This window comes from Mirounga angustirostris, unplaced genomic scaffold (assembly GCF_029215605.1).
Source record: "Mirounga angustirostris isolate CCGP_5_RB_7025 unplaced genomic scaffold, mMirAng1.0.hap1 SCAF_6, whole genome shotgun sequence".
Taxonomy (NCBI): Eukaryota; Metazoa; Chordata; class Mammalia; order Carnivora; family Phocidae; genus Mirounga; species Mirounga angustirostris.
The window spans coordinates 141,951,236-141,967,905 of record NW_026991714.1 but is presented as its reverse complement, the minus strand read 5'-3'; the positions used below and the strand labels follow the sequence as shown (position 1 = coordinate 141,967,905).

At 39.2% G+C, this 16,670-nt stretch overlaps 1 protein-coding gene across 1 annotated transcript in view; it reads left to right on the top strand.

Moving 5' to 3' along the window:
• Positions 1-16,670, top strand: part of RAB11FIP2 (RAB11 family interacting protein 2) — a 43,241-nt gene that overhangs the window by 20,238 nt on the left and 6,333 nt on the right. Inside the window, exon 4 of the mRNA XM_045878945.3 lies at positions 12,807-12,852. Within this exon, the coding sequence (XP_045734901.1) occupies positions 12,807-12,852 (46 nt within the window). The remainder of the gene's footprint in view (positions 1-12,806; positions 12,853-16,670) is intronic.

The following is a 16,670-nucleotide window of genomic DNA, read 5'->3' as shown; positions in this document are numbered from 1 at the left end:
AAATAAGTTAACTGAAATTATTTCCAAGTACTGATGTATTCTCAACTTAAAGTAGAATTTAGGAGCTCATGTTTCTCACTGACTAGTAGAGGATCTATACATTTGGCAGAAAACAATAAACTTGATAGTTTTTCTAGTTTCTTTCAAGAAGTATGTTCAGTAATAATCTTTGATAAACTGAACCACATTGACATTAAGTAAAATATTCCCAGTATTAAGTAGAAAATTTGTTTTATTGCTCTATAAGGCAAAGGTATTATAATCAATAGTGCTGTAAAATCCTGTGTTCACAAATCCTTCCGTAGCGCTAATAAGGACAGGGCAGGGCAGACAGCTCAGTTTTGGCTTTTCCTTAAATCATGATGGAAATTTTCTAAACTCACGTGGCTGAGCTTAGATTAAATTGTTAAAGATGACAGTTCAAACTCTCATTATAAGAAGGATAAATGCTACTTAACGGAAAACTCTTCAGAACATTCCAGAGTCCTCTGCAAAAAGGGTCTCTGCCTTAGGAAATTCAACACAGGCACCAGTGTATCCCTTCTAACGGAGATTTGAAGGTGGGCTCTTCCTTTCATTTCTTTGTTAAGGAGGGTGCCTTCTTTTCTCTCTGGTTTTCACTAAGAAGATAAGATTCTGCTTGAGGAGTCTCTGGACTCAAGGTTCTTTAATGTGCCTGAAATAATATTAATTGCATTTTTAGTATTTTGTCATTCTGTTTTTAAAAGATATTCCTCATTTAAGAGAAAATATGCTTATAAACAGAAGTTAAATGTGAGATCTTTTTGTATTGCCATCAGTTTATTTTATGGAATAATAGGGATGGGTAGAGTCTTAAAATGTCACTTTTTGTGCCTGTTATCTTTAGACTACCAGGAGACAGTATGTATTAGGGTGACATTCTAAAAAAAGATGTTTTAGAACTTGATAATAAGGTATGGACATTGCTCTCCTGTCTTGTATAAGAGTTGTTAATATTGTGAAACAGAGATGCATCAGGCCATGTCTCTGTCTTTAGATCCCAGGCAGGTAGATACAAAATATGTAATTAATTGTCCTAATTGGTGATGCAGTTAGTAAATGCTCAGAGAGCTAAAAATGACAGATTAAATGGGTAAGGCCAGGCAGTCTAGGCGTCGTGGAAAAGGTAGAATTGGCAGAGTCTCAAAGGATGGATCTATGGAGAGAGGAAAGTGCTTTTATGAATGGAGGTTAAAATGAGACCAGGCAATGCGTTAAAAATGAGCGTTTTAAGTGGCTATCAGGGACCCACTACCTGGAATTCTTAAGGTCGGAGGTAGTAGTGGAAATTGGACCTTGTTAATGGGAATGTAGCATACCAGAATGAAGACTTTGCACCTAATTCTGTAATAAGTGTAAAGATATTTTGGCCTTTGAGTGATGTGATGGAACACCCAATTTTGGGGACACCCAGAGAACAGTGATATGGGTAATGCGTATATAATACAGGCCTGAATAGGAAGAGACACGAAATCAAAGAAAAGATGCCAGTGAGACCTCGTTTCTAAGTGTGATTTTTAGATTCAGAATAAAAACTGTTTAGAGTGAAGAGTAATTTATTTATGTAGCTTGTAGGAACAGGACAATGAGGAAGTTATTGTGGCAGCAGAAATTTGCAAATATGACAAGGTACACTAAAAAAAATCAGTGGATACCTGTGTTTAAAATGTTCCTGTTTTTTTTTTCCTTTTTTAAATAAAAGAACCATTCAGAAAAAGCTGGCTGAGGGATACAGTATAATATGCAATTTCCAATGAAATCATTATATTCATCTACTTTTCGAGGGGCTAGGGAGTATATTTTAATACAAAACAATAAATTCTTTTCCAGCAAAATTTTATAATTTCTTAGCTCTGTGAAACCAGCTCTTGATCACCAAGACCTGGTTTTTGAGGCTGGGCTTCTCAGCTGAGGGTGTAGTGGCCAGAAGTCTCCCAGTCACCCCAGCAGCTCTGCTTCCAAGGAGTATGCACAGGAGTCTGGGGTTTGTGTCACCTAATGGAGGGGCCCCGGTAAGTCTGGCTGCCTTGGGAGCCCCTCCCTGAAGGCTCAACAGAGATGACTGGCTGGGGAAGCAGATGCTTTCTGGCAGGAACCTCATTGCAGGCTGTTTTTGAACATCTGAGGCCTTCCTGGTGACCAGAGGGCACCGTGGCTTCCTCTCCAGAACTTGGCTTTGTCCCAGGTACAGAGCCAGCTTGGAATGCTCTTGGCCCAAGATGTTGTGGGCTCTCTGGCCTTCTTTGCCTTGGCCAAAGGGACCCAGGGCCAACTTGCCTTGCCCGCCCCTCATGGAGGAGTTCCTGTGCCCAGGTTGTCCTCAGCCCTCAGCCTCTCACAGGAAAGGCTTATCAGGGTGCTTGGGTTGGCCTTGATTACACAAGCCATAGGCTTATGTTTGGAAATTTGGGAATGTATTTAAAATAATTATTTCATTTCTTCACCAGGAGAAAATGGTAAGTTAAACTGGATTGAATATGATATTCTTGATGAAAAATGCCTTAACTTCTTAGATCTCTTTAAATCGTCAAGTTTTAGAACTTCTTCAGTGACATTCATTGATATTCATGATTGAAAAGCAGCTTGCTCTGAATTTGCTGTCCATGATCTCTGGTGTCATTGACCACAATTTTTAATTGTCTTGCCTATGAGATCTCATGAAAGACATCCTGTGAGAATATTAATAAGTAAATTACAGTTAATCCCCATAGACATTTATGTATTAGGTTTTGTTTTGCCATTCAGATATTCAGTGTGTGTGCCCAGTCCCAGGAGAGATAATGTAGTATTTTAATCTATAATGTCATTAATTTGATTTGTGCTGACTTTTTTTTTTTTCCTCCTAAAAAGAAGGAAGGAGCAATATTGAGTTGTACCTTGTTTCTTAAGCCCTTTTGCACATGTAATAAAACTGAAATACGTTACAGGTTGTGTTTGTTAGTGGGATCTCTCTTTGGACACTTTATTTTTTAGGGTTTTTATAAAGAGGATCATTATAGGGCATTTCTTTAAGCTCCTTTAACATTGAGCTTTTGTGGAATAAATGTTTTCAGGGTTTACCAGAAAAATCTCAAAATTAATCTGTATTGTGGTCAGATACCTAAACTGGGGTGGACCTGGTTGGATAAACTGGCTAGTTGAATTGATTTTATTGCAGGTCACCAATTTGAAACTTATTTCAATTCATATTGGCAGTTGTAAGTATCAGAATAATTCTTCCTATCTTAAAAAGAACTGAAAAACATTCCATTTAATATACTATCAGGTCTAGATATAATTAATCTTTGTTCCTCAGCAAAAACGATTTCCTCTGCTCTTTGAGGACTTGATATCTTTTTTTTTTTTAAGATTTATTTATTTATTTATTTATTTATTTGAGAGAGAGAGAGAATGAGAGACAGAGAGCATGAGAGGGAGGAGGGTCAGAGGGAGAAGCAGACTCCCTGCCGAGCAGGGAGCCCGATGCGGGACTCGATCCCGGGACTCCAGGATCATGACCTGAGCCGAAGGCAGTCGCTTAACCAACTGAGCCACCCAGGCGCCCCGAGGACTTGATATCTTGTTGTTAAAACTTTTATTGACCTACCGTCGATTTGCTCAGTCAACCGTTAGCCCAGTTCTTAGAAATTTTTATTAAGTACTGGCTTTTGATTTATTCAGTATATATTTATTAAGCATCTGCTGTGCTCTAGGTACTGGGTCAGATGACAGGACTGAAAAGATTAATGAAATATCATTCCTTTCTTCAAGTAATTTATAGCAGAAGGGCTGGGGAATCCAGGAATTAAGATAGATGCACAAAAGGCAAACTTTAAACAAAATTTATTTTTAGAGCAGTTTTACATCATAGCAAAATTGAGCAGAAAGTAGAGAGAGTTCCTATAAGTGCCCCACCCCCACACATGCATAGCATCTGCCATTATCAGCACTCCCCCTAGGGTTGTGCTTTTGTTACAGTTGATGGACTTATAATGACACATCATAATTCTACAGAGTCTGTAGTTCACATTAGGGTTCACTCTTGGTGTTGTACATTCTGTGGGTTTGGACAGATGTATAATGACATGTGTCCACCTGTGCAATATCATGCAGAGTATTTTCACTGCCCTAAAAGTCCCGGGTGCTCTGCCTGTTGATCGCTCCTTTCCCCCAGACCCTAAAAACCACTGATCTTTTTGCTGTCGCCATAGTTCCTGCCTTTTCCAGAATGTCATATAGTTGGAATCCTGCAGTCTATAGCCTGCCTTTTCACATTGGCTTCTTTCACTTAGTAATATGTATCTAAAGTTCCTCCATGTCTTTATAGCTCATTTCTTCTTTAGCACTGGATAATACTCCATTGTTTGTATGTACTACAGTTTATCCATTCACCTACTGAAGAACGTCCTGGTTGCTACCAAGTTTTGGCAGTTATGAATAAACCTGCTGTGTGCAGGTTTTTGTGTGGACATAATTTTCAACACCTTTGGGTAAATACCATGGAGTGCAGTTGTCATTGTGTGTGGATTGTATTGTAAGAGTATGTTTAGTGGGGAGCCTGGGTGGCGCAGTTGGTTAAGTATCCGACTCTTGGTTTTGGCTCAGGTCGTGATCTCGGGGTCATGAGATTGAGCCCCGTGTCAGGCTCCTCACTCAATACGGAGTCTGCTTAAGGCTCTCTCCCTTCCCCTCTGCCCCTCCCCCTGAGTGAGCTCTCTCTCTCTAATAAATAAGTCTTAAAAAAAGAGTAGGTTTAGTTTTGTAAGAAACCACAAACTGTCTTCCAAAGTGGCCATACCATTTTCCATTTCCAGTAGTGAATGACAGTTCCTGGTGTTCCACATCTTCATTGGCATTTGGTGTTGCCAGTGTTCTGGATTTTGGCCGTTGTAACAGGTGTGTAATGGTATCTCGTTATTGTTTTAGTTTGCATTTCCCTGATGACATGTGATGTGGAGCATCTCTTCATAAATTTATTGTCATCTGTATCACTTCTTCTGTGAAGTTGTCTGTTGAGATTTGGGGCCCATTTTTCCATGGGGTTTCTTGTTTTCTTATTGTTGAGTTTTAAGAGTTCTTTGTATATTTTGGTAACAGTCCTTTATCAGATGTCTTTTGCAAATATTGTCTCCCAGTCTGTGGCTTGTCTTTTCATTCTCTCAGTGCCTTTCACAGAGCAGAAATTTTTAATGAAGTTCAGCTTATCAGTTCGTTCTTTCATAGATCATGCCTTTGGTTTTGTATCTACAAAGTTATTGCCATCCCCAAGGTCATCTGGATTTCCTCCTATGTTATCTTCTAGGAGTCTCACAGTTTTGTTTCACATTTGAACCTGTGGTCAGTCTTGAGTTAATTTTTATGAAGGATATAAGGTCTGTGTCTAGGTTTACTTACCTTACATTTGAATAGCACTTTGTCATAAAAATGTCATATTCATTTCTCTTAACCTTCTTTCAATCCTGATTTTTTGAAATAGGTGGCATCTCTTATTTCTTCATTAAAAATATGCAATTTAGAGCAAGTAGGTTGTACCTGGGTACTAGGGGTTGGGCAGTAAGTTTGGAAAGATAATTTGAGTCAAATCCAATAGGCTTTGAAAACCAGGCTAAGAAATTTGTTATTCAGGAGGAAGTTGAAGGCCAGAAGTTAATTTTGACAGATGAGTAACAAGGTTAGACTTGAGCTTCAGAGTATCTTACCCAGCCACGTTGCTTAGGCTGGATTGGACAAGGAAGGACTGGTGGAGACTGGTAAGAGGCTGTTGGCAGTAGTCTAGGCTGGGGGTGATGTGGTCTTGTGATCAGAAAGGTAGCAGTGACCATGAGTAGCAAGGAAACATGAGAGAGCCATGTCCAGGAGCTGAATGGGAAGAATCTGCAGCTTACTGATGAGGCAGAATCTTCCAAGCTGAAGGCCGGAGTCCAGTGGCCTCCCTGAGGCTTCACCTGGGATGACCAGCAGACTTGGTTATGCCAGAAATTGGAAAATCAGACTGAACTGATACAGAAGTCAAGATGGTGATTGGTTTGGGACATGTTAACTTTGAGGTACGGGGGGATATCCAGTCTGAGACTTTAAACAGACATTTGTAAAGGTGCTATTCAAAGGATAATGCAACCGTAGTGGAAGATAAAAGATTGAGCAGTCACCAGGCCATATCACGGTGGCAGGGGAAGTGGGGGGAGAATATGAAATCACCAAGGTAGAGTACAAAGAGGTCTGAGAGCAGAACCTTAAGAAATATCCAGTGTCTTTCTCATAGGGGTGAGAAGATGAAGATGACAAGGAAAGGGTGTAATTGGAAACGTAGGAGAACATCTCGGCTACCAGGTATCACAGAAGAGAGTCTCAAAAGGAACAACACAGTCATTGTTATCAGATGGAGCTGAGAGGTTAAAGAGAATGAGGCTATTGCCTTTGATAAAAATAGTTTGTTGGTGACCTTTATAAAAGCGGCAGTAAGTGGTGGTGGTGGGGGATGTGTTGGAGATTACAGAAGGTGAGTGAGTAACAAAGTCAGCAGGGGTTACTCAGGAGGGATTAGAAATTGGCAAAATAAAAATGGGCAGTATAGGAGGGGGTAACAGGCTGTCAACATGCTCTGGGGGGAGAGGTGAGTAAACACAATGGATGAGGGAACAATTGGGATGGTAGTGGGTCCACAAAGCAGGTCCGTCAGAGGGAGAGAGTTGGGGAATCAGAAGATGAAATTGATCAAGTGGGGTTTTGATTGAATGGATCTGAACGTGAGTAGCAGTATTCCCACCTTGATTACTCTTCCTTTGGAAACGTGTCTAGAGAAATTCTGTTTGGGAAAATATGTTATAAATTGTAAGGTAGTATACAAATACGAGGTGGTATTCAAATTCAAGTCACTTTAAGCAGTTACGCCATTTCAAAACTGCAAGAGCAATCAGTCTTTAATAATGTAATTCTAAATTGAAAATAATTTTGAACATAAAGTACTCTAGCTCTGTGAATGTGAAAAGAGTTGTTAAATGAAGGCCAGGAACTTTTTTGTGGCCAGCATGTAAATGTGAATTATCATTTACAAAGTAGAAGACATTGTATATTCTGGGAAGACAGAAAAGAGTGTTAAAATAAGTAGTTATAGAGCAAAAGCCAGAAATTGAAGGGAGAAGGGAAGTGTAGATAATTCATATGAATAATTGTGGGATATTGTTTTTTCTTTGGCTCTCTCTTCTTTCTTTTTAATAGATAAATAGGACAAACCTTTGTCCTTAACCGCTTTATATTATGAAGTTAATAGTTTATGGCATTTCTTGTATATTCTTGTATCAGGTATAGAGCCCCAGCAGGAAACAACTGACATGCTCAAACAGATAATTGAAGAACGTTTAGTGAGAGACCATTTACAGAGGGGTGCCTGGGGGTAAGGACCCCGAGGAGGGAAGTTTTAGCCCCGGGAGCCAGCACTGGCTAGAAGAGACAGCTGTGTTAGTGTGAAGGGACAGCTGTAGCTCATCTGTGGCCATTTATAGAGAAGCTCCTGCTTAAAACTGTAGCCCAGCAGGGAGGGCCTGAGGCAGCAGTGAGACGGGGCTGGAGCGGGGGACCCATGCCCTGACCCCTTTCTGTCCCCACTCTCTTGCAGGTGCCTCCCAGGGCCAGAGAGTAACTGGAAGCCACTGGGCAAGGCAGTGCAGAGGACGCACTCTGCTGACGTCAGCCTGCTGGGGTGCAGGGAGGGGCAGAATATGGAGCAGGAGGGGCCAACAGAAAACAGTGGGCACAGTTCTTTGGAAACCTCTTGCTTTGGAGCCTGTGTCCTACCTCTTTTAAGGTTAACTTGGACATTTTCTTAGTCACTTCTGATTGCGAGACCCCTCAGGAAATTATCCTGCACTCCCTGAAGCGAACCCTCTCTGAGCTCACAGCAGGACTGAAGGGTTTAGAAAGTGTGAGGGGAAGAAGTTCCTGACTAAGGAGCTTGGACTGTGGAGTTTGGCTGCCTTTCTTTGCATCCTGACTGTACCACTTGATAACTGTGTTACCTTGAGTAAGCTTCTTAACTTCTCTGTGCCTCTTTCTGCTGCTGGAAATGGAAATAAAAACAGCACAGTACAAGGATTAAGTGAGCTAACATGTAAAGTGCTCTGAAGGGTGCCTGGTAGCACAAAGTCAATAAAATATCAGCTGTTGAAAGGCTTACTGCCATTCTTTGCCCTTGCTTCACTGTCAGTGGGGTATTTTTTTCTTTTCCTCTTTTCAGATTCATTAGAAGTTTTCTGTTACGTTAGAGTTCTTAGTTTATACTCCTCTCCCAACTACATTTGTCCCCAGAGTGAAGCCCTGGGTCTCTAGTGCCTACTCTCACAGTTAAACAAGAAGAGCAATAGCATAGTGTCCTTTGCAAACGATCTTAGAAGTTATTCTGTGATCGTTTAAAGTTATACTTATTTCCCATACACAATAAGGAATTGAATGGTGTTTGAGAAAGTTACTCCTCTGCTACACATCCCCTTCCTTCTTTGCCCCCTTCCAGCCAGGTGGGTCACCTCCTGGATTTTGCAAATAACTTGAATTCCCTTATTAAATACAAAATGGGTCACAGTGTAGGCCAAAAATGTATTTAGCTTTATAATTTCAGCAATAATGGGGCTTGGAAAGAGATATCATGGAAGGGGTAATAATACTTGTTTTTAAATGCCTTCAGAAGAGCTTCAAGTGTTGTTACGTGACTTCTCACTGAAAGATTTGAAGTCCTAGAGCCAGGAATTTACACAGTTTGCATTGTCTTATGCTAACAAGACAGTTAATCAGTTTTAATAGATCTGTGTTCTTCTGTGGGGTTTTTGTTTTTTTTCTTGACAAGGACTTTATACATTTTCACTCTCAATAGTCTCTAGTCTTTCTTAGATATTCTTGCTCTAAAAGAATGTATTTGTTAGAGAAAAGGAAGGACAAAGAAGAAAATGAATGCGGCCAAATGCCTTAGTGACTCATGCAGTGGTTAGTTTTATTACTTTATAAAGGTTGGTTGGCCTTTCTAGTCTGTCTATGAACGGCTGGTCCATAGCAGCTATTTTAGGACAGTTTCAAGTTCTTACCAATTATTTCCTTACTCAATATTTATTTTAACTTCAGAATAACTAATAAGTGACGTTATAGAAGAGATACTAATGATTCCTCGAAATATATTTGGTAGTATTCATTTAAACTTGTAAATTAGAGTTTACTTGGGAAAAATGCTTTAAAATTCGGGAAATATGAGGTAAAAAATTGACCTAAAAACTTTAGAACGTTCAGGTAACACACCTTCTTAGCTTAAAATATTTTTGAAAACACAAATTTTAAAATACTTTCATCAGCTTAAAATTTGCTTTAAAGGTCTTTGTCACCCCCAAACTCCTTCAGTTTTGATTTCTAAAACGAAAGTTCCTTAACCATGAAGTTGAAATTTGTGTAGACTTTTTCAGTAGGAGCATGTCTAAGTTCATCCTTACACCTGACTAAAAACACCATTTCCCTTACCCTGTCAACAACTCAGTGGAGCAGTCAGACTGCATTATTCGATATCTTGTCCGACAGGAGGACAGTGTTCCAGAGAGAAAGATTAACACAAATTGGTGCCACACTTCGGTAAATAGAGACATTTTATTTTTCACCAAGCTAATTCAATCCAGTTCAGCTAACTCTTTTTCCCCCCTAAGGACAGATCAAAAAAGGTAGCCATGAATGACTGAGTGTGTCATGTGTTTGACACGTCAGTGTGTGAAAATAAAGCCGACCCCAAGGGAGGGGCCGTGCCTTCATCCTGCAGACAATGCCCCGCGAGAGCCCTCGCGCTCAGCTCTGCGCTGCGCACGGCTGCCAGTCATAATGGGGGTAGCGGGCCGGCTGCGCACGACACCCTTTCCCCGGCCCGGGGGCGACCTTTGTCATTTCAGCATTCTTAAGAATTCTCAGACATTTCCCGGGCTGTCACTGAGTCTCACTTGAGTTCCGTAGGCTAAAGCTACTGGATGTTACATCTTGGTAGTTTTGTGATTTTGCTAAAATCCGTGTCCTCAATGTCGGTTTTCGAAAAATCGGCATTACGGTAAATCTCATGCCAGCATTTCTGTTTCTCAGTTCAGTACTTTCTTCCTGAGACAGAGAAGGATATCTGTACAGTCATACTGTTGTTCACGATAGTTGTCATTATTGTCAATTGTAATGGTATGGATTATGCTACCGGACATGAGTTGTCCAAATAGCATTTATGAAAGAAGATTAAAATTGTCAAAAACTTGCCCACTGCTCTAAGGGATCAGGTCCAAGAGCCCCATCTTTTGCATCAAGAGCCTTCAAGGGCTGCTTCCTCCCCACGGGCCTTGTGTTCTAGTCCCTTCCGTGTCCTGTAATGGTGTCGTCTCGCAGCCGCAGGCCATGCGTCTTCTCTTCAGAGCCCTTTCTCTCTGCCAAACCTGTCCTTCCTTCGTGCAATTTTAAATCCTCCCTTTTCCTTGACATGGGCCTTCCTTAGCTAATTGCTGCGATGGGACATTTCGTTTTCCATGTGGTCTAAAAATGAGAATCTTGAGTGCGCTCCCCTCCCTCCACAGGTGCAGCTCTGCCATGTGCCTGCTCAGAAGGAGGGGGGTTTGTGTTCTGAGGAATCCGGGAGTCCTGTCTGTCCAGGGCTTCAGCAGGGTGGCCGGGGCTCACTCAGCACATCTGTGTGCAGAGAGCAGGGCTAGGCCGTGTGTCCGAGTTAGGAGGGCAGGGGCTGGAACCACACACCTCCCCACCTCCCCCTCTTACTGGCTGGCCACACTCAAGTTACCGAACCTCTCTGTGACTCGTTCCCTTATCCTGAAAATGAAAAATCACACCTCCCTTATGGGTTATAAAGATTAAATGGGTTAATTTTGGTAAAGTGCTTCGAGGAGTATCTGGCACAGTCTAAGTGCCATGTAAATGTTTATTAAATAAAATAATTCACTGAGCATGTTCTTTTAGTCACTGTGCTGAGTGTTGTTAATGTTGTTAACCCATTTCATACTAACAGTAGTCTCCTATGTGTGGACTATTGCCATCCCCCTTTTACAGATGATACAAAGTTAAGTGACTTGCTCAGGGTCACACAGCAAGATTAGGGCAGAATTGGATTTGAATTCACGCCCCTTGGCCCCAGGGCCGTCAGTCACTTCTCTCCTCGAACCACGGCGTGTACCGCAGACCTGAATGGAAATCATGTTGTGCGTGAGACTATCTCTGTTGGCTGGAGAGCCATGCGACAGGATGTGTTTCTTGACCTATTAGAAAACAGTGTGCCATGAGGGGATGGCCAGGAGAGGTTAGCCCTCCAGGACTAACCTGACGTTGATTGCCTTGGACTGGAAATTGGAGAGGACGGGGACCACCTGTGTTTAGCAGCCCCTCCCATGACACTCCAGGCCTAACTGTGGCTTGTTGGATTTTATTTGTGTTCATTTCTTTTAAGCCACTCTTTGCTCAGGCTCTTGAGGCTTTGCTGGTACACACTGATGCTAGTCTGGAACCGTACAGAACACTGTAAAGGCAGTGAATAAGAATGTGGGTCAGCTGCATCAGCCTGTTGCTGGGGTGTTCATTTGTGGCTATTTAAAATATATTTTAATCTTCTCTGCCATGTCACCCAGCTCTACTGAAATATACTCAGTTTATCCACAGGAGTTCTAGCTAGAAAAGGTCAGTCATCAGTTCTGGAAGCTCGTGCTACGAATCTTAGTCATAACAAATGAAATGTTGGACATGTGAGGCCTTCTCTCATGCAAGAAATGCAAGTGTGCCCCATGGGTTTATAGCTTGGGACATGTGCCTATAGGAAGAGAGACTGGCCAGACGTTATAGCCAGTGTTGAGACTTTTTGTGCGTGCCATCAAAAGTTGTAAAACTGAATTTCTTCAAAGGATTCCAATTATTTGGCTGATAAAACACAGATAAAGAAAAATGTCTATTTTACAGCTAAGTATTTTTGGGGGGGGGGTATAAAAAGATTCCTAGGACAGTAATGCTTTGTAGAGGCTCTAATGTCCAATACTCTTAAGTGCTGGGTAAAAGTTAAACTTGAATAGCAATGATGAAATGTTTACTCATCAGATGGCTTTGAAGTTTAGCCACTTTTTGGTTGTAGTCCCTTCCTAATGGAGATGTTTCAAAGAAGAAAATGATTGTAGCATTCAGCTGTGATGTTCTCTTACTCTTTGCATGGAAGAAATCCATTTTGTTTTGGTCCATTTGGGTATTTACATTTTGAAGACCACTTACTTAGAAATCACATTAATGACAGAAATAGTTCATACAACTCTGAACTCATTCTCATTGATAGGATGATGTTTAAAAGTTAATTTTTCTAATACCTATATAATCTTTTTAAAAGATTGTTTTAACTCTGGCATTCTACAGTCTTTCCAACTAAAATTTATTGAATTCTCCACAGTTTATATCAGAAGGGCCTCAGGTGAGTGTGCATATTAACATGAATAAGTGATAAAATTCAGCTGTATAAACTGTCTTACTGGGTAAAATCGCTTATGTTTAAAGATTTTTAGAAACTATACATTTAGAGGTACAGTTCTTCAGTTCTGATAATAACTGAAAGGTTTTCTTTTAAAGTTTAAAATTGTAGGTGCTTGGGAATGTTGAGTCAATATTGTTTTTCTCCTGCATCCTGGGTTAAGTTTCATTCATCCATGTCATTTAGGACTTCAGAAATTGTTATTGCCGTGTTGGTTAGGAGGGTTCTGTTTTTATGTTTCCTCAACCATGCGGACTGTGTGATATACTTTTAACATTTGTGTTTGTCTTTTGTTCCTTAGTTTTCATATGAATCCGACAAATAATGAGGACCTCAGGAAAATCCCGGTAAGTTGCAGAGGGGTTAGTGCATTACGGGAAAAGAAGCCACAAGCCGGCCTTCTGGCTGGCATACATTTTTAAAAAGACCTTCATCCTGAATCCCTCAGTTACCCTTGGATTATAGTTTAATGTGGTAATCTGGGGAGAAAGAAGAAAAGCAAAATTCCAGCTTTGTCTTTAATATACGATAGGGTGTGACTTTATGATCTATAGAAATTCAAGCAAATATGATCGTTCTAATTGAAGCCAATTTAGAATCCACATATTTTGTTTACAGACTGTTTTAAAATTAATGTGAAAGCTGTATGTCAGGGTCAACATTATAGTTAGGAAATAAGAGCACGTGGAGAAAAATGAACATTTTGTTGTTGTTGTTGTGGCAAAAATCGAAGAAAGAATAAAATTGCCTTATTAACATTGAACAATAGGAAAAGCATCCTGGCAAGAGATCTAGCTAACGGGGAGAGGCTTTGAAAGAACCGTTAGGACACTTACCTTCTTAGAACAAAACCAAATATATGAACAGGCTTGGAAGCGACCAGCTGAATTAACTCACAGATTTTGCAAGGACTATTCAGATATCTTAACTTCATTTTATTATTATTTGAAGCCCAGGTTTGACTCTCTGTTCCGAGTTCCACTGCATCTTCAGTCAATTCTAAATGCATCAAACCTGGAGAGTAAGTTACTTTACAAAAGTATGGGCACATGTTCTTGGTAGAAAACTGAATTCTCACTGAATAACAGAAATAGAGCCTTATTCCAAGAGACTGGTGGTTGCTGTTTGAACCATCTGTCCTTAATGTGTGTGATCCAGATGTATAATAAGAATTTTTTAAAGCAATAACATACCACAATTTTCTAGGATGTGATTTGCCTAGAAGACAGTGTGGTGTGGTGAATAAACCATTCTAAATGTAGTTATTTGTACTTAGAACGGTAGAAAACACTATAGAAGCAGAGGACTTTGTGCTGCGCTTTTGCTGTTTTATGTAAATGATTTATAAGTTTTGATGTTTCATAAATACTCAAGTCTTTAGAATATGGCAGTCTGGTGAGAAATGTCAGAATATATGAAGTCAGCCTTTGATCAGATAGTAAAATGAATTCTATCAGGCGGTTACTTAATCTCAAAACAAAATGCAACATCAAAAAATCGATCTAATGTGCAGCCATTGTTTATTAAGTAACCTTAATTACAATTTCTCTGTGCTTGTAAATGTACTTTTCCCAATCTTGTAATTTATTGCCGTAAAAGCATCCTTAGAATTCTTTAAAGAAATAAAATGTGAAAATTGTTTTAGTTAAAGGATTTAAAGGTGATAAAAGAATCCTTGATGTGTGATTGTTTTTCTCTGGAATACTAACTATTCTAAATGGCAGCGAAAGGATTACTAGGTGTTGTTAATTTACTGCAGGATACAATTAAGAGGAGAAAGCTCATCCTTCTACCGAGCGTTATTGAGGAAAAGTATTTGAACAATTTTTATGTTGAAGATTATAAGATGTTTGAAGTAATTTACATTAAGTTCTCCGATAATAGCCGTCCACCAAGTTATTTCTTTCCCCTTCTGGACATAGTATTTTGTAATTAAGTTTGTGTGTCTTACATGCTGTTGCCAACACCTGTCTGTGAAAGCTCAGTGTTTAAACAGGAGGAGTAGCCAGTTGAAAGGGCAGTGCGAGCTCTTTAAGGCCTAATTAAGAACTGAAAGGGAGATGAAGGCAGTAGGACAAAAGATGTGAAAGTAGCTGAGATGATATTCCCAGAGCAAAGTTCCTCATTAGAACAATAATGAGATGATCAGAGAATGCCAAGCCTTCATCTTCTCTCTCTCTCTCTCTCTGCTCTGGCTGCCTTGGATGTCAGTTAGTGCCCCACCAATATTTGGTTACCAGGACAACCTTTCTTTAAATCTCCAGTTATTTTGAGTCCTGATAATTTGCTTTTGTTGAAATTTAAATATTGCAAAAAATATACATTTCCTCATTTAAAAGGCTAGGCTATGTGTGAAGTAAAAATAGATCACTAGTAATTCTCCAAAGTCTTTTGTACAACTCTGTTATTTAAAATTGTGATTGGAAAACTTCTTGTGATAATTCTGCTGATCTCTCACCTACTCCCTATTTTCTGATACCTGCATATGGAAATTTTTAACAGAGGTTGGGTCGGAATGACAAAGGATCGGTTGTGAAAGGGGAAGAGAGAAGACAAATTTACATTAAATTTCAATGTAAGAAGACATCTTAAAAACACATGTGCTATCTGTGTGGAGCCAGGGGAGTAAATATTAAGTACTTCGGAGTCCCACTGTAGGTTTAGGGGGTCTCTACCAGTTTGGAGGTTTCTCAGTTTTAGAAGTTTTTCCGAGAACAGTATTAGAAGTATCTTTTGGAAAAATAATTATGTATTTGCCTGAGAGTTTTCCTCTTCAAGTAAAATACTTTTTGTGACCAGAAAGTTAATTTCCTATTGTATGGATTAATATTAATCTTTATTATTTTATTGGGAACTATATCAACAACAGAAGGAGAGGTAGATCTATACATATGTATTGAGTATATCAGTCAGTTTGAGAATCTCAGGCCTAAAATTAGAGGGGTTAAATGCTTTTCAAATATGGGATAAAATCTGGAACTAAGCACAAAACTGTTTTTAATTATTATATATTCTTTTCCAGAATATAGTTTATAGTACATGTGTTTCTAAGATGTTTTCCTGCTTAGAAACTTGATGCAGAAATTTGGGGGAAATTTTTCACATAAAAGGACAAATGGAAAATGTATTGAAAGGTCAGAAATATATTTTCAGGAAATCTGTACATAAGTATTAGATGGTTGTGAGGCGGAAAATAAGCCAAATAATGGCTTTTCTACTCTAGAGTATGGCTTTAAAGCATTGAACATTATCCTGGGATGATGATGAATTATTTTGAGAGATTAAATCGTTAGATTGATTCATATCATGGCATTAAATGTAAACTACGTATGTCAGAATAAGAATTTTTCAACATGTCTTTCATCCTCATTGTCAATGTTTAAAAAAAGTTTCAATCACATTATCTGGTAGTACTGGTGTGGTTAAATATAACAATATAAATGATTTTCTAACTGTGTATCATCACTTAGTTTGGAGAAATCAGTTCATATATGTGTAACTTGATTAAGATTAGAGAGACTCAGATGCTGTTATTATGTTAAACCAAGAAAACATAAAACAGCCTCAACTAGTCAGTAATGAAACCCATTTAGTTCGATTTCATTAACCCCTGCAATTCGCACAAGAACGCCTATTTTTCAGAATCTGTTTTATTAGATAAATGAAATCACATTAGTTGGATGTTATTACTTTTCTAAAATGCAGTTCAGGAAAAAAAATTACTTTGTAGACCAGGAAATTTTAGAGTTGAAAGGAACCGTGGTGAACATCTCATTTATCAGATAAGGGAAGTGAGGCCCAGGCTGGTATCTGTCTCAAATCTATGCAGAATTACTTGAGTTACAGTAAGAAAGTTTAGCTTATTTTTAATAAATTTAAAAAATATACTTACCTCAATACTGTGTCTTATCTTTTCTGTAGAAATCTGCTTAATATAATAAATGTTTAATAAGATTGTGGTTAGGAAATTTTAAGTTTTATATCTCTAAACTGCTCATGACCAATTAAATAAATTAGTAAATACATGAGTGTGAGTGTGTGTGTGTGTGTGTGTATACTCTTATTACAAAAGATTGAGAGAGAAGAAAAAGTAAACCATACTTGTCTCCAGGGTTGTGGTAAAGCAATATTCTTAAATGTTTTTTAGCGACAAAGGTAATACAAC